The sequence below is a fragment of the Symphalangus syndactylus genome, chromosome 22, assembly GCF_028878055.3.
Source record: "Symphalangus syndactylus isolate Jambi chromosome 22, NHGRI_mSymSyn1-v2.1_pri, whole genome shotgun sequence".
Taxonomy (NCBI): domain Eukaryota; kingdom Metazoa; phylum Chordata; class Mammalia; order Primates; family Hylobatidae; genus Symphalangus; species Symphalangus syndactylus.
This window is the reverse complement of record NC_072444.2, coordinates 60,781,369-60,806,980: the sequence shown is the minus strand read 5'-3', so window position 1 is coordinate 60,806,980 and position 25,612 is coordinate 60,781,369. Positions and strand designations below refer to the sequence as shown.

Below are 25,612 nucleotides of genomic sequence, written 5' to 3'. Positions count from 1 at the left end.
AAACTCCTGAATGAGCATTTCTTTTTTATTATTATTTTATATTTTACTTTAAGTTCTGGGATACATGTGCTGAACATGCAAGTTTGTTACATAGGTATACATGTCCATGGTGATTTGCTGCACCTATCAACCCATCATCTAGGTTTTAAGCCCCACATGCATTAGGTATTTGTCCTAATCCTCTCCCTCCCCTTGCCTCCCACCCCCCGACAGGCCCCGGTATGTGATGTTCCCCTCCCCGTGTCCATGTGTTCTCATTGTTCAACTCCCACTTTTGAGTGAGAACATGTAGTGTTTGGTTTTCTGTTCCTGCATTAGTTTGCTGAGAATGATGGTTTCCAGCTTCATCCATGTCCCTGCAATGGACAGGAACTTCTGAATGAGCATTTCTGAGGGGGGACAATCTAGAAATTTGCACACTAAACAAGCTCTTCATGGGATTCTGATACAGGTGGTTCTTAAGATCTCATTTTCAGAAAACCAACCGAACATAATTTTGTTGCTTGGAAATTTGCAGTTGCTTGTCCTTCAGTGTTGACTCTATGCAAAGAACTGCAGAAGACACATAGTCTTAAGATATAATCCCTTAAAAAGAAATTAACCATAAGTATTATTAGGAGGAGGAGCAGTAGTCATGATAAATAAACAAACACTAAACTGCAACAAGGTAGAATGAGGGAGGAAAAATAGCAACAAAAGTTTATGGGCATTAAAATGAGAAAAGTTAAAACTCGGGGTTTAGGAAAGGGATTGGGAAGGAGGTGACAGTTCAGACTTCTTAAATAACTTTTTTCCTTAAAACAATACATGTGTAACAGTGGTTTATGTTCCTTGCAGACATCTGAGATCATTCTTGGAGGAATGAAGAGAGGATTTCAACAGGTGGAACAGGAAGGGGAAAGCATAGGATTCCAGGAGGAGGGAAAAACAGACATTGATGTGTGTTGACTAGTATTTCTGTCATCTCGGGAATTTGCTCTTAGTAAGAATCCTCAAGTGCCTTAAAGTTAGGACCTTAGGAAATTGGGTTCTCTTTCAGGCTAGCCAAGGCTAATTTACATTCTTGGGGTCCAGTGATTTCTTATAATGTTTCCTGGTTCCACAATGTATATAAAATTGAGGTATTAAATTATTAAATGATGATAAAACACTATGCTGCTTTAGGGGAAGGAGTACAGATGTCTGCAATTCACTTCGAAAGGCATCCAGGAAATAAGATGATAGAAGGATGGATAGAGGGATAGTTAGAAAATAAACAAGTTTAATAAAATATTAACAGTAGAATCCAGGCAATGCATATACAGCTGTGCCTTGTAAAAATCCTTTCAACTTTGCTGTGTGTTTGAATTTTTTCACAATAAAATGGGGGTGGGGATGTTCTGCTTCTACAGGTCATGTGATTCTGAGCAAATCTCTGCTTAGCTCCCCTCGGCTTCACTTTGCCATTACTTTTAAGGGCAAAAACTGCAATTACTTTTGCACCAACCTAATGATTAGTCTGCAAGGTCCTGTCCAGTTCCCAAATTCTCTCTTATTCCCTCTTCTCAGACAGGGAACACAGGGGTTACTACTGCAGAGAAGCAGTCCTCTAACCTACCATGACTTAGCTCTGCTAATAAAGGTAGTTAATCTTCCTTATGGCATGGCAGGGATGACCTAACTTGGACCCAGACAGTGTCAAACTGCTGTCTGTGGTTCTAGAGCAGGTGCCAGGCGAGTCAGACCTTGAAATTTGTTTTGAAACTGACCACCTGTTACTGTAATTGTGTGGCTGTTTTCCTGGCTTATGGGATTTTACTTCAGCTGTTGTTCTCAGGCGAGAGTTTATTTCCTCTAGGAATCACTCAGTTCACTTGCCCTAAACTTAGAATTTGAGGGTAGGGATCTTCCGGAGACTGAGTCAACTATGCAAATCTGCATCTTCTGTCAAAAATCCCAAAGTTACCTACAGACTTGAGTAACAAATTTTAAGGGAAAAAGTGAGAATCCTCTTTCAAGTCTTTTGTTACAGATAAAACATCTTCTGAATTTTGCAGGGAGAAGGAGCTAAAGGATTAAATTTATGGTTGCTCATTTTTGTTCCTGGCTAACAGACAGCATTGTGCTGAGTCAGCACTTTCCTGGCATTCGCCACCTCGCTGAAAATTCTAGTGCCCATAAAACTTTACTGCAAGCTACAACTTAACAAAGAATAAGTCAATTTTTCCCTGATGGTTAGAAGGGAATGCCACAATTATGGAACTAGAGTGGACCTTAGTGATTAACTAGTTCAATCCTTCATATTAGAATTGAAGCAAGTAAAGTTCTGTGACATTGTTATAAAGAGACTTGATCAAGATCATAAATCTTGTTCAGGGCTGAGATAGAAATCTCCTTATGTTGCAGAATGTGCTCGTATAAAGGGAAAAATAATAAAAGCAGCTTAAAAAGCTCTGCTTATGAATATCAAGTTATTTTCTAAAAAAAAAAAAAAAAAAAAAAAGCTATGGTGTTCTAGTTTCCTATTGCCACCTAACAAACCACCACAAAACAGAGTGGCTTCAAACAACAATTTATTATTCCCTGCCATGGTTCTGTGAGAGAGAATAATACTAGGCTCCTGCAGGCAGTTCTTGCTTGGGGTGAGCAGTGTGGTTGCATCAGATGGTAGCTGGGGCTGGGCATCTAGGATGGCTTCTTCACCGCATGTCTGGTACCTGAACTGGGGATGGCTGGAACAACAGGGGGCTGGCCAGATGTCTCTCCATGTGGACAGCTTGGGCTTCATACAGGAAAGAACACTTGAGCAGAATCATGAAATACAAGTGGGAGTTTGCCATACACGGGAGATGGGAAAAGGAAAATCAATAGAACAGACACAGCATGTACAAAGGCATGGAGGCAGAAAACATCACCGAGAAGGGAAAGCAGCTTTAGACTGGGAGTGAGAATGCAGTGCCTCCTCCCTCAAAAAGAGCCCAAAATGGAGGTAATCCTAATGGGAAAAAGAAAGTCATTGAGGCCGGGCACAGTGGCTCACACCTGTAATCCCAGCACTTTGAAAGGCCCAGGCAGGCAGATCACCTGAGGTCAGGAGTTCAAGACCAGCCTGGCTAACATGGTGAAACTGTCTCTACTAAAAATACAAAAATTAGCCATGCGTGGTGGTGCATGCCTGTAGTCCCAGCTACTAGGGAGGCTGAGGCAGGAGAATCGCTTGAACCTGGGAGGCAGAGGTTGCAGTGAGCCAAGATCATGCCACTTCCTCCAGCCTGGGCAACAGAGCAAGACCCTGTCTCGAAAAAAAAAAAAAAAAAAAAGAAAGCTGTTGAATATTTCAAGGGAAAGCTGAAGGAAAATGGCCGGGCGTGGTGGCTCACACTTGTAATCCCAGCACTTTGGGAGGCCGAGGCGGGCAGATCACGAGGTCAGGAGATTGAGACCACAGTGAAACCCCGTCTCTACTAAAAAATACAAAAAATTAGCCGGGCGTGGTGGCGGGCCCCTGTAGTCCCAGCTACTCGGAGAGGCTGAGGCAGGAGAATGGCATGAACCCGGGAGGTGGAGCTTGCAGTGAGCCGAGATTGCGCCACTGCACTCCAGCCTGGGTGACAGAGAGAGACTCCGTCTCAAAAAAAAAAAAAAAAAAAAGAAAGCTGAAGGAAAATAATGTTCCTAAGTGAGTACCATCTTGGGGTGAAGTTCTCCTTCATTATTTGAAACTTCACAGTTTTGTTAGAAATTGAAACTTCTGCTGGGTAGCAACTGAACCCTCTTCTTTTGAGTTTTTCACTGCCAGAGAGAAGGGTCTTTTCTGCCTTGTGAAGGTAATAGAAACTTTCCCAGACTTAACATTGACATACATGTGTCATGTGTCTCAGAAATTAAAATGGAACACTCTTTTTTTAAAAAGTGAAAGCAGTTTGATAGCACTGAAGCATAGAGCCAAAAGGAAGGAAGAGGAGAAATGAGGTCAACTAGAAGCACCGATGAAGGGACCATTTTGGAAGCCATCTGACAGCCCAAGTAAGAGATGATGAGGGCTTGAACTGGAATTGAGATGAAGGAAGGGTTGGTGATTTGAGAGCAATCTAAGGAGTATAATGAAATGACTGGTTAGCTATCCAGAGACAAGATGAAGGAATCCAGAAACTGCCTGGATTCCTGGCTAAGATGACACAGTGGGTGATATATATAGTCATTAGCTGATAGAGTGTAGCCAGGAAGAAGAATGGATGGGGTGGGAAAGAAAGTAATGAATTTGGACATACTGAGATGAAGACGCCCACAGGTCATCTAGATGAGAACTGTTCCATATGCAGTTCAATGTATGGGCCTGGAGCTGGGGGAGCTGGGGCAGGAGAAGAGATTTGGGAATTACTTGCCCATTTGAAGAAGTATTTTTAAAAGTTACTGTTTCTAGGCCGGGCACAGTGGCTCATGCCTGTAATTCCAGCACTTTGGGAGGCCAAGGGAAGTGGACCCCTTGAGCCCAGGAGTTTGAGACCAGCCTGGGCAACATGGCAAGACTCGGTCTCTACAAAAAAAGTTTTTTAAAAATTAGCCAGAACTGGGCATGGTGGCTCGCACCCGTAATCCCAGCACTTTGGGAGGCTGAATCACCTGAGGTCAGGAGTTTGAGACAAGCCTGGCCAACATGCTGAAATCCCGTCTCTACTAAAAATACAAAAATTAGCCTGGCATGGTGGCACATACCTGTAATCCCAGCTACTTGGGAGGCTGAGGCAGAAGAATCACTTGAACCCAGGAGGCAGAGGTCGCAGTGAGCCAAGATCGCACCATTGCACTCCAGCCTGAGTGACAAGAGTGAGACTCCATCTCAAAAAAAAAAAAAAAAAAAAAAATTAGCCGGGTGTGGTGGTGCACTCCTGTAGTTCTAGCTACTCAGGAGGCTGAGGTGGGAAGATCGCCCCCAGTGGGTGAGGATGCAGTGAGCCAACATGGTGCCATCGCACTCCAGCCTGGGCAACAGAGTGAGGCTCTGTCTCAAAAAAAAATTTTTTTTAATAATAAATAAAAGTTCCTGTATCACAAACTAATCAGGAAAACCTGCCACCCCTTAGTTGATGTCCATTGAGTTGGTTCTATACACAACTAAGTTATATACAAAGAAACAGTCCATGGTCATGGAGTTTGATTCTCCCTAGTTTACAACAGTAGCAAGTAGGGTTAGGGTCTAATAAAGGTGAAAGAATTATTGCCAGTTTGTTTTAACTATTTTCACTAAAAGATACTAAAGATCAATATCATTCCTTATCAGAACTTACTCAAGACTCTCTAAGAGCACGCCTTAGGAATGAGGGGCTCTAAGTTCTGATATCTATTCCACTGTTTCCTGTTGCAATTGGTTCTCAAACTTTTAGCTTTAGAATGTCCTAGGAGCTTTTTTTTTCTTCATCTAGATTCCAGAGCCCCAGCCCCAGTGATTCTGATTCAGTAGGTCTAGGGTAGAGCCCAGGTATCTACAATTTTAACAAGCATTCCAAGTGATTCTGATAAAGCAAGTATTACCAACACAAACGGAATCATTTCCTAGGGCTCAATTTCTTCATCTATAAAGGGGAAATAATGACACCTGCCATGCCTATTCTCAGGGCTTTTATGAAGTCCAGAACAACAGTGATATATGTAAGAGAGCTCTGAACACTGTGGGTTCTCCACACTGGTAAGATGTTGGTATTGTGTGGGGCAGTGCATCAGAATTACCTGGCAGGCTCCTTAAAACATAGAATGGTGAACCCTATTGCCAAGATTTCTGATTCAGTAGGTCTGTGGTGAGGCCCAAGAATTTGCCTTTCTATCAAGTTCCTAGGAGATATTGATGCAACTGCTCAGGGGACCAGGCTTTGATATGCTCATCCAGGCACCCAAAAGCACTGGTGTTAGGTCAATCAACTGAAAGCTGTCGGGTTGGTTCACAGGGTGACATATTTTACCTTAGAATTGTCTGGGCCTAGGTTCTCAATGTCCATGATTCCCAAAACTGTATTCATTTACCCAATAAATATTAACTCAGCACCTTTGATGTGCCAGGCACTCTTCTGAACACTGGACACACAATCCTGAATAAAACAGACCCAAAAATGAATGAATAAAATTACTTCAGATAACAGTAAGTGCCATAAAAATATAAAACAGGGTAATTGAATAGAGAGTAGCTGGGTTGGAGGTAGTTCTTCATATAGAGGGGTCAGGAAAGCATCCTCAAAGGAAGTAACTTTTTTTTTTTTTTTTGAGACAGGGTCTCGCTCTGTCACCCAGGCTGGAGTATAGTGGTGCAATCTTGGCTCACTGCAACCTCAGCCTCCCAGGCTCAAGCCTCCTGAGTAGCTGGGACCACACGTGTGTGCCACCACACCTGACTAATTTTTGTATTTTCTGTAGAGAGGGGGTTTCGCCATGTTGCCCAGGCTGGTCTCAAACTCCCGGGCTCAAGTGATCTGCCCACCTCGGCCTCCCAAAGTGCTGGGATTGAAAGTGTGAGCCACCGCTCCCAGCCAGAAGTAACAGTTAGGCTGAAATAAAAGAGTCAGCCATACTAGATGGGGCAAGAGCACTCCAGGCAGACACAACAGCAAGTACAAAGGCTTGAAGGCCAGAACGAGAAAGACTAGTGGGGCTGGAACTAGTGAATGAGAGGTAGAGTGACATGGGATGAGACTGGAGAAGTATACAGGGCCAGAAACGTAGGATCTTGTAGGCTTTGGAGAGTGTGGGTTATGAGTCAGGCCTATAGGGCAGATCTGTGCAGATCAGCCCTTTCCAAACTAACATGCATGCAAATCACCAAGGATCTTGTTAAAATACTGATTCTGATTCAGTAGTCATAGGATAGTGCCTGAGATTCTGCACTTCTCATAAGCAAGATGCTGCTGTTCTGCTGCTGGAATCACACTTTCCATAGCAAGAGCCATAGAAGAACATGCTAGGAAGCAAATAGACTCTTTCTTTCAGTCAGGGAAAAGTATGGATAAAAGGTAAAGGGAATGGCAGAAGATAGGGACCAAGGAAAAAAATCACCATATTGGGGAACCGTGGACACTAAAAATTATCTTTCAGGAGGATCTATAATGTCCTTTTCAGCATACAGCTGAAAGGATTAAAAGATTGTCACCGAAATGAGGAACCCAAATAAAATAATAATTCTCTTGGTAGTTTACTTAGAAGTGGCTGCATAGGTTTCCGAAGTGAGTTTGTCTGCTCACAGTTGAGTGCTGCTGCTTTCTCAAACCCCACCAGAACTGCTTGCAAAACAAATGACTGTTTCCACTACCTCTTTAACCTTCTATGACTCTCTATGGCTATTGCCTGCCACTGCCTTCCTCGAACATTCTCTATTCCTGTTAACGAATGTTGCTGGCCCTTCTCCCTCCCTCTGCCATGTAAGCGCCCAGGACTTGGGTGGAGTAAGGGGGAAACATAGGCCTGAGGATAGCAGGGGGAAGAAGGCATTTCAGAGCCTGCCTGTTACCTCTGCAGTACTGCCTGGAGTGCAGCCATAAAAATATAGCCAGAATCTGCTTCCCTTCCTCCATACTCTTCTGGGGGTTGGGGTGGGAACTGAGTAGTCTTACCTTATAAGCCATATGGCTATTTCTTTTAAGGAATGATCTTCCTAGAATGCAGCCAGAAGCCCAGAACGGTAAAAAAAAAAAAAAAAAAAAAAATCTTCAAATCGGACGCCTCTTTGTGTAAACTTCTATACCACACGATAGATCCCTTGTTTGTTATCATAAGCATGTTTCCCCAAAATTTCCTGTTTTTTAGATGATTTGTGAATTGAAAATTCTGTCTGTGGAAGGAAAGCCACATTATTGAAGCCCCAAACAATAGAATGACTATGGCTTTAATCCTTTGAATAAGGCTTTGTTTCCCATTGACTGAAAACTTCCGAAAGGAAGAAAAGGTAGGAACATTCAGGAAGGATTTGTATTTCATTTTACAACAGTTTCACGAAAGGGGAAAATCATCTGGAGGCCTTAGACTCCCTTTCCTGGTTGATGGGTATCCGAACACACAGCCGTGCTGGGAGCTGGCTGCAGATGGTGGCTCCCGCCCACCAAACACTTCCCCACCCTACTGCCAACTTTGTTTCATTATTGTTGTGCTGACACCAACAGACGTTTATCCTGAGCCAGAGTTTCACATATTCCCTGGGCATGACTAGGAACAGGTGCACCCAGTCTATCTCAATTTACTTGCATGGATCAAAAATGTTTCCCTAATATATTCCACAAGGCTTATATTGCATACTCCTTAATTTATGAATTTCCTGTTAATAAAGAGATATCATAATAATTGAAAAAATAGTCATCAACCATTGAACTCTTAAATTACTTTCAATTACACTCCTCCTTGACTGTGTGTTTTCATTTACTTTACATATCAATAATTATTTTCTTTTAAAATAAAGTGAAATCAATGAGCTGAATCCTTACAATTTGGGGAAGAGGTCTGTGGATAAAAGAAGCTGCTTTAGCTGGGCATGGTGGCTCACGCCTGTAATCCCAGCACTCTGGGAGGCCGAAGAGGGTGGATCACCTGAAGTTGGGAGTTTGAGACTAGCCTGACCAACATGGAGAAACCAGTCACCACTAAAAATACAAAATTAGCTGGGCGTGGTGGCACATGCCTGTAATCCCAGCTACTCAGGAGGCTGAGGCAGGAGAATCGCTTGAACCTGGGAAGCGGAGGTAGTAGTGAGCCGAGATTGTGTCATTGTACTCCAGCCTGGGCAACAAGAGCAAAACTTCATCTCAAAAAAAAAAAAAAAAAAAAGTTGTTTTAAATCCCCAAATGCAGATACGGCCATTCCTGCTTTGCACAGATTCTATGCCGGAGGCATAGATTATGGAGCTCAGTTCACGGGCTGTAAGGCCCCATTGCAGAAGTCAAAAGGGCCTCTTGGACACCTGCCCCTTCTGAGTGATATCATCCTCATTTATAAATCCCCACTGAATGTAGAATACCACACACACCCTCTTACGGCCAACAGCCCTTAGGGTTTTGTCTCAGGTATGTCTCTGGGGACATAATTTAGAGATTCATCATCCTGAGAATTGTTTCAGGTACCAAATCCTAATTATAGGTCTACTCCATAAGTGACTTCCCAGAGACAGAAGGTGCAGTTGAGGTTAGGCCTGGGTCTTTGTTAGCTGTAATTAGAGAAGGCAATACCTCTTCGTCCACGTGGTCCTATCATTACCGCATTACCTGTACTGGTGGGAACAGTCAGCCTCACCACTCTGTTAGCGACACATTGGAGAAAAGAGACCAGTCCTTGGCTGAGAAAGACAGGATCCATTTTTCCAGTGCTTTCCAAAGCAGCATCCACTTTAAGTCAGGGAAGACCTTCAAATTACTTTCCATAGAAGAAGAGTTAAAAGAATGTTTCTGTTTAGGGTTTTTCAGTCTTTTGTCCAAGGACTCTTCCATCTTTTGTCCAACCACAGAATCCTTTGAGAGTCTGTTGACAATTATGAATCATTTCCCCTCAAAAATGCACATATGTGTAGACACAAACAATGTTGCATGCAATTTCAAAAAGTTCACGGACCCCTGGAAACCCATAAGCCTCAGATTGAGCATTTAATCAAGATTTAGACACTTTTTAAATTTATAAAAGTTGTGAATTTATAGAAGTTGAAAGCAGAAGAGCTATTAAATGCTCCAAAACATTTAAAGAACAAAACTAAAATAAGAAAGTAAAAAGAGAAGCGATTAAAAGATAGCATTTTTCTTCCATTTGTTTGTATCCTCTTTTATTTCATTGAGCAGTGGTTTGTAGTTCTCCTTGAAGAGGTCCTTCACATCCCTTGTAAGTTGGATTCCTAGGTATTTTATTCTCTTTGAAGCAATTGTGAATGGGAGTTCACTCATGATTTGGCTCTCTGTTTGTCTGTGATTGGTGTACAAGAATGCTTGTGATTTTTGTACATTGATTTTGTATCCTGAGACTTTGCTGAAGTTGCTAATCAGCTTAAGGAGATTTTGGGCTGAGACAATGGGGTTTTCTAGATATACAATCATGTCATCTGCAAGCAGGGACAATTTGACTTCCTCTTTTCCTAATTGAATACCCTTTATTTCCTTCTCCTGCCTGATTGCTCTGGCCAGAACTTCCAGCACTCTGTTGAATAGAAGCGGTGAGAGAGGGCATCCCTGTCCAGTTTTCAGAAGGAATGCTTCCAGTTTTTGCCCATTCAGTATGATATTGGCTGTGGGTTTGTCGTAGATAGCTCTCATGGGTTGGAAGAATCAATATTGTGAAAATGGCCATACTGCCCAAGGTAATTTATAGATTCAATGCCATCCCCATCAAGCTACCAATGACTTTCTTCACAGAATTGGAAAAAACTACTTTAAAGTTCATATGGAACCAAAAAAGAGCCCACATCGCCAAGTCAATCCTAAGCCAAAAGAACAAAGCTGGAGGCATCACGCTACCTGACTTCAAACTATACCACAAGGCTACAGTAACCAAAACAGCATGGTACTGGTACCACAACAGAGACATAGATCAATGGAACAGAACAGAGCCCTCAGAAATGATGCCACATATCTACAACTATCTGATCTTTGACAAACCTGACAAAAACAAGAAATGGGGAAAGGATTCCCTATTTAATAAATGGTGCTAGGAAAACTGGCTAGCCATATGTAGAAAGCTGAAACTGGATCCCTTCCTTACACCTTATACAAAAATTAATTCAAGATGGATTAAAGACTTAAATATTAGACCTAAAACCATTCAAATCCTACAAGAAAACCTAGGCAATACCATTCAGGACATAGGCATGGGCAAGGACTTCATGTCTAAAACACCAAAAGCAATGGCAACAAAAGCCAAAATTGACAAATGGGATCTAATTAAACTAAAGAGCTTCTGCACAGCAAAAGAAACTACCATCAAAGTGAACAGGCAACCTACAGAATGGGAGAAAATTTTTGCAACCTACTCATCTGACAAAGGGCTAATATCCAGAATCTACAATGAACTCAAACAAATTTACAAGAAAAAAACAAACAACCTCATCAAAAAGTGGGTGAAGGACATGAACAGACACTTCTCAAAAGAAGACATTTATGCAGCCAAAAAACACATGAAGAAATGCTCATCATCACTGGCCATCAGAGAAATGCAAATCAAAACCACAGTGAGATACCACCTCACACCAGTTAGAATGGCCATCATTAAAAAATCAGGAAACAACAGGTGCTGGAGAGGATGTGGAGAAATAGGAACACTTTTACACTGTTGGTGGGACTGTAAACTAGTTCAACCATTGTGGAGGTCAGTGTGGCGATTCCTTAGGGATCTAGAACTAGAAATACCATTTGACCCAGCTATCCCATTACTGGGTATATACCCAAAGGACTATAAATCATGCTGCTATAAAGACACATGCACACGTATGTTTATTGCGGCACTATTCACAATAGCAAAGAGTTGGAACCAACCCAAATGTCCAACAACGATAGACTGGATTAAGAAAATGTGGCACATATACACCATGGAATACTATGCAGCCATAAAAAATGATGAGTTCATGTCCTTTGTAGGGACATGGATGAAACTGGAAAACATCATTCTCAGTAAACTATCGCAAGGACAAAAAACCAAACACCGCATGTTCTCACTCATAGGTGGGAACTGAACAATGAGAACTCATGCACACAGGAAGGGGAACATCACACTCTGGGGACTGTTGTGGGGTTGGGGGAGGGAGGAGGGACAGCATTAGGAGATATACCTAATGCTAAATGATGAGTTAATGGGTGCAGGAAATCAACATGGCACATGGATACATATGTAACAAACCTGCACATTGTGCACATGTACCCTAAAACCTAAAGTATAATAATAAAAAAAAAAAGATAGCATTTTTCTAAAATAGATCACGGTGATTGTCTTTTTTCCTCAGCAAACATTGTACAGCAGAGCATGAAACACCAGCTTTACCCTTTGCAGCTTACATGCTAAGATTGCATGGTATGTTAATGGTCTCATAGATCCAAAATATATTCTATGTTTGTAATTAATAGCTACCCTGATGGTTGCCTGGTATATATGAGGCCAAGGGTTTTGACTATAGGATTACTTACTGCTCACAACAAGCACACAGGGTAAATATCACTAACCCATTCTATAGCCAAGAACATTGAGAATCTGAGAAGAAAACAGCTTTACCAAAGCCACACAGCAATTAAGCAGCAGAGATGGAACTCTGACCCAGGGCTGTCTGTCTCCAAAGGCCTCATTCTTAATACAATGTAAGAATGCAGGCCTACTGAATTTAATAATTAGCTTTTAAAATGTTCCTTCAGAGTCCTTGGGGCAGTTATCAGGCAAATAGGAAGCAGGAGAACTTCAAGGGCTGCTTGAAGCAAAATCACAGGCTTTGCAGTGACAGCTCCAGGATGCCTGCCTAGGAGGGATCTGAAGGTCGTGGGGAGCTTGCCTTAAGGCTGCAATTGCAATTGCGTAGCAAGCAAGGAGACTTTCCTCCCCTTCAAGTCAGATGGCACAGTTTTGGCAGCCACAGCCCTTGCTATTGGAAGAAGAAGCTGCCCTTGGTGAGAGTTGGGGCTGAGCTCCAGCCTAGCTCTCACGCCTGAGATGTGCAGATAGCTCCGCCCACCCCTGCCCTGCCTGGGCCCTCCATCAGTTCTGCTTCTCTGCCCCCTCTGCACCCTCAGCCTGTCACTCTGCTGCCCTCTGCGGTGGCCACACAGGGATGAGAAACCTGGGAAAACCAAGCAAGCACTCTATCCTACCCTGAACTGTGAATGTAGGAATAGTCAATTTAGACTTTTCTAACATTAGAGTTTTCTAAATGTAACTGCCAGCATGGGACACAGCCTGGAACCTAGAATAAATGAAGGAGGCAATCAAAGCCTTAGATGATTTTCTTAACTCAAGTAGGGCCAGACATGGTGGCTCACCCGTATAATCCCAGCACTTTGGGAGGCCAAGGGAGGAGGATCTTTTGAGCCCAGGAGTTCAGGTTTACAGAGAGCCATGATCATACCACTGCACTCCAGCTTGTGTGACAAAGCAAGATCCTGACTCAAAAAGGTTTTTTAAAAAAATTAAAATAAGCTTGAGATATTATTTACGGGAGGCAGGACATCACAGTAGCTAAGCATGTGGCTCTGGGGGCTGATGCTTGGGTTCTGATGGTGATTCGACCCACTTACTGTTTTACAAGTTACTTTGCCTCTCTGTGCCTTACTTTTTTTATCATAAAATGGAAATAATAATAGTGCCTAGCTCAAAAAAGTTGTTCTAAAAATTGTTTAGATGGAAAAACCCTAAACAGAAACATTCCTTTAAATCTTCTGCTAATGAAAGTAATCTGAAGGCCTTCCCTGACTTAAGACAAAGAGAATACTGCTTTGGAAAGCACTGGAAATGGATCCTGTCTTTCTCAGCCAAAAAGTTGTTCTAAAAATTAAATATTTGAATAAACATATTATACTTAAAACAGTGCCTGGCACATCGTAAGCATTCAAAACATCTTAATTAGTATTGTGATCATTATTTGGCCACTTTCATAGTCACTGATGAGTGAACCACTTTGTCCATAGAGCTAAAATGATTGTGAAAACCCAGAAAGTAAGTTGTATTTCCCTGCAGAGGTTTGAGGGTGATGAGGTGAGTAGGTGAACATGGTGCAAGGCCTCAAAACCAAGCTGAGCAAAGGAGCCCCAGTGTTTCGGTCAGGTATTGCTGCATAACAAACCACCTCCCAGTGTATTGGCTTAAAACAGCAGTTTATTATTTCTTATGATTCTGTGGGTCGATCAGGCAGTTCTAGTTTGTGGAGTGTTGGCTAGGGCTCCAATGGGCTGGAACACTCAAAATGGCCTCATTCACATTCCAACTGGGAGCTCAGCTGGGGTTGTTGGCCAAAGTCCTTGGTTATCCTCCATCAGGTCTTGTCATATGGCTCTGGAGCTTCCTCACAGCTTGGCAGATGGTTCCAAGAAAGAACATTCTAAGACATGAAGACAGAAGCTGAAGGCTTCTTAAGGCCCAGCCTTGGAGATTATATTATATTGGACAAAACAGGTCATAGGCCAGTCTAGATTCAAAGGGAGTGAATCTAGACTCTACTTCTTGATGAGGGAGTGACACAGTCACATTGCAAAAGAACATATGGGATGAGAGATACTGTGGCAGCCATCTTTGGAAACACGATCCACCACAGCTACGGGAAGAGAGAGGAACCGGATTTTCCTACCAAGGTTTGGATTGAGTGACTCACCTAGGAAGACCAATCTGAGTTTGGATCACAAAGTTACCTACTAAAATGAAGAAGTAAATGGAACTAAATGTTTTTAATTTAGCACAACTTGTTTATACATGACTTAAATAGGATTATTCTTCAGAATATTAAAAATAGTTCCTTTAGGTCAAAAATCACATGGAGAGGTCGGGCGTGGTGGCTCATGCCTGTAATCCCAGCACTTTAGGAGGCCAAGGCGGGTGGATCACCTGATGTCAGGAGTTGGAGACCAGCCTGGCCAACATGGTGACACCCCATCTCTACCAAAAACACAAAATTAGCCAGGAGTAGGGGCACACACCTGTAGTCCCAGCTACTCAGGAGGCTAAAACAGGAGAATCGCTTGAACCCGGGAGGCAGAGGCTGCAGTGAGCCTAGATCACGCCACTGCACTCCAGCCTGGGCAAGACAGAGTGAAACTCCATCTCAACATACATACACACATACAACCAGAACCATAAATGAAAATAGAAAAAAAGACATTAGGTTGGAGAAAATAATTATCAGTAAGGTGCCTTTCTAAAAGTAAAAACTTTTCCTTAAAAGATAGATGATAAAACCACATACTCCCTGATAGTGACAATGGTGAGCTTGTAGTGAACACTGAAGGGTACTGTGTTAAAGTGAGCAAAGCAGAAAACCATAAAAAGGAGGCTGAGTGATGAATAGGAAGAGTCAGACAAGAGCCCCAGGAGAGTCTTGAAATTGCTATTGCTGAGATCTTGATTTTTCCCTACCTCCTCGCACATGTAGAATTCTTTTTAAAGTGTGATATACTTTATATTTGTATTTTACATTGTAATTTATTGGGGTTGGGGGTTAACACCTTTTATAAAATTTCTGGATATGGCTGCAGTCATACGTGGATTTACAAAATAAGACTGGAGATAATCTCACTAAATGAATTATGATTTACCTTGAATGTTCCAGTTCTCCACAATTACAAAAGGTCCGGTCTTTAAGATTCATTAGAGATGGATAATGTTAAAGAAGTAAAAAGCAGAAAGACTTTGATAGATTTTTGAATGCTGGGGAGAAGAGAAAGCAACAAGAAATGGCACCAAGATTTTAGGCCTCGGTGATAAATGAATGGTTATGTTTCCTAGAGTGATTGAGAAGGTGAGTAGAAGGAAAGAGAATTGCATACTGCAGGGCAGAATTACAAAAACAACAAGTTTGGGACTGAAAGACTATATTAAGGGAAAGTAGCAGCCATTCAGCATTTTCATAACATCCTGATGTCCCTGGCTTACTTCTATTTGGGAGAGGGGCTCCACTCGTTCTCATTTTATGAGACTATAACTTTTTAGTATTCATTTTACTTTGTCATTTATTGAGTTGTTTCTACCCAGTGTGTTTACAACTCACATAAAATACTGAAGACAATCAAATATACAGAAACAAGGCTGGGAAATGCAACTTGCCCAGTGAAAATGTCATTAGTATCTAGTGGCAGCTGCATACTGTAAAACCATTGGCATCGCCTCAGATAAAAGGCAGATGAAAAACAAGGGAAATGACTATCTAGATGCCTTGATGGAAAACTGTTTTTAATAGAAGGTGGTTTTAAATAGGCTGTCAGGGAAAGAGGATAAGTTGTCCAAGTGAGAAACTAGACAATCCATCAAGAACAGAATGCAAAGAGGAGAAAAAGGTAAAGTTCTCATGGGAACAGGATATAAAGTTGATGACAAAAGGCCTTCACAGGGAATGAAGAGCAGCATAACAATGTGTGCCATGTATTATTTGCATAAACTCCAAAGAACTTGGCACAATTTATATTTCCCACATCACAATCATAAACCAGGAAGTAAGAAAAAAGAGTGTCAAGCAGCCAAAATAGGTGGAGTATTCAACTTCACTCAAGGGAGTTAAAGGAGTTCTCAGGTCCTCACTTTAACAATAATTCCAATAAGCTTGACTGTCCATTTCTCCAAACCCAACCATTTCAAGTGAGATGCAGATTCAACATTTACATGTTATGTATCTCAACAGTAGCTCACACTTGTTGAGCATTAACTAAGCATCAGGTACTGTTCTAAATTCTATCTAGCTGGACCTATTTATCACCATAGCAACCTAAGAGGTAGGGACTAGAATTATCCCCATTTTACAGATGAGGAAGCTGAAACACAGAAAAGATTTTAAAACTACCCACCAATCACATAGCTAGTAAGTGGTAGAGTCAGGATGTGAACCCAGGCTAGGCAGATTCCTATATCCTTAACAACTAGGCCAGCCCTACCCATAACAATCACCTGTTGGGCTTTTAAAACAGTTTGCTGGGCTCCACCCTGAGAGCTTCTGATTCAGTAGGTCTGGGATGGGGCCAGAGACTTTACATTTCTAACAAGTTCCCAGGTATATTCGTTTGCTTGGACTGCTGTAACAAAGTACCATATACTGGGTGGTTTTAAATAACAAAATTTATTTTCTCACAGTTCCGGAGGCTAAAAGTCTGAGATCAAGATGTTGGCAGGGTTGTTTTTTTTCCGAGGCCTCTCTTCTTGGCTTGTAAATGGCCCTCTTCTCCCTGTGTCTTCACATAGCCTTCCCTCTTGTCTGTGTGTGTCTGCGTCCTATTTCCCTCTTCTACAGACACCAGTCATACTGGATTAGGGCTTACCCCAATTACCTCATTCTAATTTAATTACCTCTTTTAAGACCCTATCTCCAAACACAGTCACCTTCTGAGATATTGGGGGGCTCCAACATATGAATTGGGGAGGTGGAGGTGGGACTACACCTTCAGCCCGTAATACCAGGTGATGCTGTTGTTGACATGCTGGTCCAGGGACCACAATTTGAAAACCACTGAAATTAGCAAAAGTAGGTGTCATGGACTGTTTTCTCTTTCAATTTTTTTTATGCTTTTATTTTTATTTATTTTTATTATACTTCAAGTTTTAGGGTACATGTGCACAATGTGCAGGTTTGTTACATATGTATAAATGTGCCATATTGGTGTGCTGCACCCATTAACTCGTCATTTAACATTAGGTATATCTCCTAATGCTATCCCTCCCCCCTCCCCCCACCCCCTGCCCCGGTGTGTGATGGTCCCCTTCCTGTGTCCATGTGTTTTCATTGTTCAATTCCCACCTATGAGTGAGAACATGTGGTGTTTGGTTTTTTGTCCTTGAGATAGTTTGCTGAGAATGATGGTTTCCAGCTTCATCCATGTCCCTACAAAGGACATGAACTTTAATCCTTACATGAGAAAACACCATGACTCTTATTTTCTTGACAAAACTGAGGATCCAAGATGTCAAATGACTCTCTTCAGATCACACAGCTAAGGTAATGGACACAGCTGGCTATCTACTCAGCATCCATTCTTATCCTTCCTCCATCCTAACAGAATCTGGTTTTATTTAGATGTCCACCCCTCTCCCAGGTATACATGTGCTCCAGTGGAGGCAACACTCCCAACCCACCCCCAAAATTCTGAGGTAGGCCTGACTACCTATTGATCCCATTTCCCTTACCAGTAACTGGTTTGAACACAAGCATGTTGATCCAATTCTGGCCAATCAGGTGTGAAGGAAAGCTGGCTGCAGAAATTTTAAGGAATGGTTTCTACATTTAAGGGAGAGGCACGGGAAAGTACGAGGTCTGTCTCCTTCCCTGATGTTGTCACAACTGAATGTGATGCCTTTTTGGTTCCTGCATGTTGAAGCCAAAAATGGTTGGTTGCTGCAGTTGCCTTGCTACCAACCTGAGGGTGAAGCCTCCAGAGCAGCGAGAAGGAAAGAACTGCTCCATCCTTGATGACATTGCTGAATGCATGGATCAACCAAACGTGGACTCTCCTCTTTCCCCAACTTCCTTCTGGATGAGCAATACATTACTGTTTGAAACAGGCTGAGTCAGGGTTTCTCTTATTCGCAGCCAAAGGCATCCCACCTGATTCAGCTGGTAAACAGGGGTGTTAAGATTTGAACTACATCTAGGCGTGAGAGAAGTAATAGCTAAATTCAACATGACAGCAAGGCTGGAGCCAGAATGAATTTTCAATACAAGAACTCAAAAAGCTTGGCAATATACAACAGGACAAATACTATATGATTCCACTTATCTGAGGTATCTAAAATAGTCAAAAATCATGAAATTAGAAAGTGGAATACTGGTTGCCCAGGACTTGGGGGAGGGGAAATGCCAAACTGTTACTCCATGGGTGCAGGATTTCTGTTTTGCAAGATGAACAATTTCTAGAGATTTATTACACAATGTGATATAGTTAACATTACTGAACTGTATACTTTTAAAAGGTTAGAAAGATAATTTTTATGTGCTTTTCCACAATTTTTTAAAAAGCTTGGCAAACTAGAGTCATTCAGGATAAAGAATCCTACACACTTCAGAGGCCTTAAAGATGTTACCCTAGGTATAGAACATTGGCCTCCTTGCTCCTCCCATCTTAAAGCCCTTACACTGGTTATCCTCTTCCCTGCAATGCTCTTTCCCCAAATATGTACACAGGCACATCTATCAGTGCCTTCAAATCTTCAAATGTCACTTTCTCACTGAAGCCTACCACCACCATATTTAAAACTGACCAACCACCATATTTAAAACTGCAACCTCACCACCCCAGAACTCCTGTTCCTCTTAACTTGCTCAATTTTTTTCCATTTTCTCACGTTACATAATTTACTTATTATGTTACTTATTTTGTTATTTATTATCTGCCTCCATCCTCTAAAACATAAGATCCACAGGAACAGGGACCTTTATCTACTTTATTCTCTGATGTATCCCAAATGTCTAGACTAATGCCTGACACATAGTCGACTCTCAATAAATACTTGCCGAAAAAATGTATGAGCATTGGGACCAGGTGTAGTGGTTCACACCTGTAATCCCAGCACTCTGGGCGGCTGAGGCAGGTGGATCATTTGAGGTCAGGAGTTCAAGACCAGCCTGGCCAACATGGTGAGATCCCATCTCTACTAAAAGTACAAAACTTAGCCGGGCATACTGGTGCTCACCTATAATCCCAGCTACTTGGGAGGCTGAGGCAGGAGAATCTCTTGAACCCAGGAGACGGAGGCTGCAGTGAGCCAAGATCGTGCCACTGCACTCCACTCCAGCTGAGACAGAGTGAGACTCTGTCTCAAAAAAAAAAAAAAAAAAAAGTATAAGCATTGGTATAAATTTTGGTAACTACAGTCATCAGCCAGAAACTTTGTATACATGAAAAGTGACTTCTGCACTAAGATGGCAGATCTAATCTTGCTCCTGCCCTTAATGTCACAAAAACTATAATCGAGACGATGGGAGAACAGGAGAGGAGACAATTCCCCCAAAAATGCAGGAAGCCAAAAAGCAGCAGGTGGGCCAGTGGTAACCTACTTAGCAGATATGAAAAGCTGAATCCTAAGGGAACAGTCAAGAAAACTGAGAAGTGACCTCACTGATACCACAGAAATCACAAAAGACTCAAGACAAGCAGCACCAAATACCTCTGGAAATGGAGATGGGGAGTGGGAATGATAATGACAATTTGGGGGAAGCTACACGAGAAATCTGATCCCTGCAGCCCTCCATACTCTACTCTTTTGGCAAGAGTCTTCTCCTACCCTGACATGATGGATTCTCTAGAGAAGGTAAAAGGTGGGTCTTTGACTTCAGGAACTGGGTACTGTACCCAACTAGGGGAATTCAGTGACCAAACACATGTGGGATGCCAGATATTCCCAGAACACTAGCAGTCAGACCTTTATTCTTCATGCAGCAGATCAGAAGAGCTTTTTCCCTGAACAATCTGACCAGCCAAAGGGAAAGATCTAAAGACACTGACACCCATCAAATGGCCCAACCAGACCATCATACAGTAAAACCCACAATGGACAAACCCCATGGAAGTGCTCAGAGCTTCTAATCAGCTTTTTAGTCTCCACCTTTTTTTTTTTTTGGAGACGGAGTCTCGCTCTGTCACCCAGGTTGGAGTGCAGTGGCGCGATCTCAGCTCACTGCAAGCTCCACCTCCCAGGTTCATGCCATTCTCCTGCCTCAGCCTCCTGAGTAGCTGGGACTACAGGCCCCCACCACCACGCCCGGCTAATTTTTTGTATTTTTAGTAGAGACGGGGTTTCACCATGTTGGCCAGGATGGTCTCGATCTCCTGACCTCATGATTCTCCTGCCTCGGCCTCCCAAAGTGCTGGGATTACAGGTATGAGCCATTGCGCCCGGCCACCACTTTGATTCTTGGTCCTTTGTATGTGGTTCTTTTCCCCCTGGAAAAGAAAGAAGCTCACAGGACATCTGCTAAGTAGACTACATGGGTCCTTCTTTGTTCCTAATGCTCAAGAATTTCATAATATTTATCAGCCTGTGGGTTTAAATTCATCATTGTGCTGGACATTGGGCCATTCCATCTGGAAGCTCATTAGTTCTGGGGCATTTTCTTGAAAAACGTCTTTGATGATTCTCTACCTTCCATTTCTTCTCTTCTCTGTTTCCTGAATTCTTATTAAGTATTGGACTTTCTGAGCTGGTCTAATTTCCTTATAATTTCTCTCCATTTTTCCATCTTACTGCATTTTGATATGCTTTTGGGAGATTTTTTCAACTTTATCATATAGTCTTTCAATTGTGTTTTTCCCATTATTGCCATCATTTAAGAATTTCCTAAAGCACTCTTTTTGTTATTTGAATGGTCCTTTAAAAGAATAGAATCCCGATCTTTTAAAATGTATATAATATCTTCCCATCGTACCTTAGAAATGGAAGGTAGAGAATCATCGAAGACATTTTTCAATTAAATGCCCCAGAACTAATGAGCTTCCAGATGGAATGGCCCAATGTCCAGCACAATGATGAATTTAAACCCACAGGCATTTTGGGAAGCCTAGGCGGATGGATCACTTGAGACCCAGAGTTCAAGATCAGTCTGGGCAACATGGGGAAACCCCGTCTACTAAAAAACAAAAAAATTAGCTAGTCTCATAACCCAGTCTTGAAAAAAATAAAGAAATAAAAGAACCACAATGGCACTTCAACCCTCTTAACAGCAACAACTAGGTCCATGGACCTACCCAAAAGTCATTTTCCTGCTCCCTAAATGTATAGTTTGGGATGGATATCGTATTGGAAATTGGCAGAGTCCCATGCTGACTGCTGTCAAGACAGGAACACACAGGACAAGCAAGGAAAGGTCAAGGCCTGAATGATTCCATCAGTAAAGCTGTAACATGCTGCTTTTAGATTTAGATGGTTTATTACTTACATAGACAGTGAAAACAAGAATAAGCCCCCAGCCTGGACAACATGGTGAATCCCCATCTCTACAAAAAATACAAAAATTAGCTAAGCATGGTGGTGCACACTTGTAGCCTCAGCTACTCCAAAGGCTGAGGTGGGAGGACCCCTTGAGCCCGGGAGGTCGTGGCTGCAATGAGCCTTAATCGCAAGGCTGCATTCCAACCTGGGCGACGGAGTGGGACCCTGCCTCAAAAAAAAAAAAAAAAAAGGCCAGGTGCGGTGGTTCACGACTGTAATCCCAGCACTTTGAGAGGCTGAGGCAGGCAGATCACCTGACATCAGGAGTTTGAGACCAGCCTGGCCCACATGGCGAAACCATGTCTACTAAAAATACAAAAATTAGCCAGGCATGGTGGCGGGCACCTGTAATCCCAGCTACTCAGGAGGCTGAGGCAGGAGAATCACTTGAACTCAGGAGGTGGAGATTGCAGTGAGCCAAGATCACACCACTTCACACCAGCCTAGGAGACAAAGGGACACTCTGTCTCAAAAAAAAAAAAAAAAAAATTAAATTAAATTTAAAAAAAAAGAGAGAGAGAGAAAGAAGAATAAGCCAAAGGTGCCAGCTCTCTGTGATTCTTGTCCCATTAAGGACATCACTGAAACAAAAGGCACCAAATGACTGCAACATGAGTAGTGGGACACTCGTTGCTGAAGAGCCATTTCTAGACTCCAGTTAAGCAGTAAGATATTATATACATTTTTGTATTCTGCATTTCCCTTGAGGGAAGGGGGCAAGAAGTCCCACACCTCATCAGAATCTAGGAGGTAATAAGAAACCATCCCATGACAGCCTCTCAGGGACACAGGGAAGTGAGTGGGAGATGGCCTTCCACCCTCTCATGTTCCAGCAGGATCACAAGGTGTTTTTCCAAGATTCAGGTTAGCTGCAGTTCACGCCCTTGCCTACATGGCTTATGTGGATCCTGCAAAGCAGCCAGAGCACCATGGCAGAGCTGTTCCCCTATTCCTTGGTCTGTGGAATAGGCTACCATACTGGATAAAGCTAAGAGGAAATTTCTAAAAGTCACTTTCCCAGCCCCCAACTAGGATAGTAAATCATAAACCATAACATGTCCCCAAGAGGAATAGTGGAGATCAGCGCAACCCTTAAAGACCTGATGGTTGGCAGTCTCCATCACATTCCTATTGTCACCGGTGTGGCTCCAGCAAAAACCAGACAAATTCAGGAAATTGACAGTAGACTACTGCAAGTTCAACCAAGTCACAGCCTCAGTTGCAGCTGTGGTATCTTTACTACAGCAGATTCTTAAGACCTCAGGCACAGGACATGTGGCCATTGATCTGGCAAATGCTTCTTTTCTATCACTATCAGGAAAGGAGGCCAAAAACAAAAATATATATTTACAGTCTTATTCCAGGACTAAATAAGAATACTTTTATCAAGGCAACGGGGCCAAAGTAAGAAAGAAGTACATGGACAGGCCTCGTGGACAGATGGAAAGGTAAGATCGCTACCCTAGCAAAGAGATAATAGATGGGATTTGTATTCAGATTTCTGATAACCAGTCCATACATTAGGACTATACCTGATTGAGGCAATCCAAGCTTTAAAAAAAATTCCAAGATGAAGCAACTTCACAGACCTCCTTCTGTATTCCAATCCCATGAGTATAATGGGATGCCTTTTTTAACGGAATGTGATATTGATCATGAATATTCAGTGTTGCTCCCCAAGGAATGAGTAAATTCTCCTGCCCCCATGAACTCAGGAATGACTATGTGACCTTGTTTTGGCCAATAAACTAGGAGAATGTGAAATGTGTCACTTCCAGGCAGCCATTTTAAGAGGTAAATTCTCTTCCTGACTCTGTAATCATGGAAGCATGTATCAAGATGGCGCATCTATCAGCCTAGGTACCTGTGTAATATTAAGAACAGCAATTAGGACTTATCTTTTTATTGCTAGCACCTGATAGAATGCCTGGCACAAAGTAGATGTTTGTAAATAATCTTTGATCAATTAAATAGGGAATAAAATTTCATACCACCTGCAATTAGAAGGAAAGCTACAGGCGAGCAAGGACCATGGCTGTCTTCTCACTACTCCACGGGGGAGCCTCCCGAGAGAGCCTTTCACTTGCGCTGGGATCTATGTGCACCCCTTAACACTTTGTGCCAGACTAAGACACTACCAAGTCAGTGGAAACGACGGGGCCGGGCGCGGTGGCTCACGCTTGTAATCCCAGCACTTTGGGAGGCCGAGGCGGGCGGATCACGAGGTCAGGAGATCGAGACCACTGTGAAACCCCGTCTCTACTAAAAATACAAAAAATTAGCCGGGCGTGGTGGCAGGCGCCTGTAGTCCCAGCTACTCGGAGAGGCTGAGGCAGGAGAATGGCGTGAACCCGGGAGGCGGAGCTTGCAGTGAGCCGAGAGCGCGCCACTGCAGTCCAGCGTGGGTGAAAGAGCGAGACTCCGTCTCAAAAAAAAAAAAAAAAAAGAAACGACGGAGTGCAAAGTCTGGCAGGGGAAAGAGTATCAAACCAAATCTCCAAATTATTTTCAATTTCGATCCAAAACTCATGAATGATAGTTTTTTTAAAAAAACAGTTTTTTAAAAAAGCCTAATTTGGGGATATTCGCCCATTGGGCAACCAACACTATGCACTGTCCCTAACACTGAACAGATCCAGGCAATCAGTGCAATTGTACGGGTTTCTTGTCGTTGCCACTGTACTTACACTTCACTTACACAGGGACTGGTACCCCATGCTGCCTTGGCAAGCCAACTGCACTCCTCTGTCCCAACAAGCAGGGCAATGGATTGCGAAGAGGCCTCCTCCGTCCCCAAGCAGCTACGTCGCCCAGGGGAAGAGAGAAGGCGGGAAACTCCAAGAGAGGAGAAACCAAGGCCCGCGCTTAGGTGGGTGTTTTAGTGACGAGTCTGCGGTTACAGCCGAGCGGAGTTGAAAGGGCTGTTAGAAGAATGGAGCAGAAGTCGCAGTTGGGACGAAGTTGAAGAGAGCTGGCATTCGCCCAGGTCTACAGCCAGCCACCTGGTAACCCCAGGCCCCGCCCCCAGAGCCAAACCAGCGAAACTACCGCGAATTCCCGGGATTTCCCTCCAACTTCGGGAAAACTCCCGGAGGGGCGGGGCCAGAGTGGGAGGAGACCCCGCGCGCGCGGCCGCCAGCCCTCCGGGATCTCGAGATAGCCGCAGCTCTCGCGATCTTTCTGGAGCCGCCCCTTCACACGGAGTCCGAACGCGTGTGCTGAGACCCGAGGGTCGGGAGGGCGGAGACTGGGAGGGAGGGAGAAGCCCCTTTGGCCTGCCTTACGGAAGCCTGCGAGGGAGGGTGGTGTCCACTGCCCAGTTCCGTGTCCCGATGCCCAGCGCCAGCGCCAGCCGCAAGAGTCAGGAGAAGCCGCGGGAGATCATGGACGCGGCGGAAGTGGGTTTCTTCCTTTCCCGGGCCTGGGAGGACAGACCCCTGGGCCGGGCTGCGCCGAGGGAGGGAGGAGGGGGAGCGGGGCCCTCTAGGTCCTTGTCGGCACGTTCTCCGCAGGCTGCGGGCGTGGGGTCCGGGCGCCTAGAGCCCTTGCCCCATCAGTGGGGCCAGACCCTTTCCGGATCGCGTTTCTTGCGGGGGTCATCTGGGAGTTTGGCCTACTAGAAGCGTGTCCCCGGGGTGGGGAGGACGAGAAGAACCAGCCGCCCCGGAAGTAGGAGCGCGGCGTCACACTTGAGTCTGGGTTAGGCACGTCCTGCACGTAATGCACAATCCCTGGGAAAAATTTAATAACCACTAGTAATCGATATGTACTCAGCCCTCCTGTTCCTAGTGCTTTAGCAAGTAATGACAGTACTTAGCAAAACCATCTGCCAATATGTTTAATGACCATTTCCCATGTGACAGCTTTAAAGAACACATGTCATTTTTATTTACTTTCTCCCTCAGTGACCCAGTAAGATAGGTAATAGGAGTTACTGAGAATGCATTTGAGGTGAAGTGTCCCCAAATCACGTGGATAATTCATAACACCCAGTGATCCTTCGGTGCTTTTCAGAAATCAAAGTTTGAAACCATC

The 25,612-nt window shown here is 43.4% G+C and overlaps 1 protein-coding gene and 1 long non-coding RNA gene across 5 annotated transcripts in view; one reads left to right on the top strand and one right to left on the bottom strand.

Moving 5' to 3' along the window:
* Nucleotides 1-24,946, bottom strand: LOC129472417 (uncharacterized). 4 transcript variants are annotated; one of them, XR_010118732.1, is made up of 5 exons: nt 24,862-24,946; nt 24,265-24,498; nt 5,937-6,062; nt 4,696-4,818; nt 1-585 (listed from the first exon to the last, which is right to left on the bottom strand). It is a non-coding gene; the product is annotated as an uncharacterized lncRNA (long non-coding RNA). The 4 variants fall into 4 exon arrangements; XR_008653925.2 differs by lacking the exon at nt 5,937-6,062; XR_008653926.1 differs by lacking the exons at nt 1-585; nt 4,696-4,818; nt 5,937-6,062 and adding an exon at nt 12,859-14,000.
* The window catches only part of DARS1 (aspartyl-tRNA synthetase 1), an 87,071-nt gene continuing 85,912 nt past the window's right edge, over nt 24,454-25,612 (top strand). Inside the window, exon 1 of the mRNA XM_055262027.2 lies at nt 24,454-24,975. Coding sequence (XP_055118002.1) covers nt 24,910-24,975 — 66 coding nt within the window. The 5' untranslated portion in view covers nt 24,454-24,909. The remainder of the gene's footprint in view (nt 24,976-25,612) is intronic.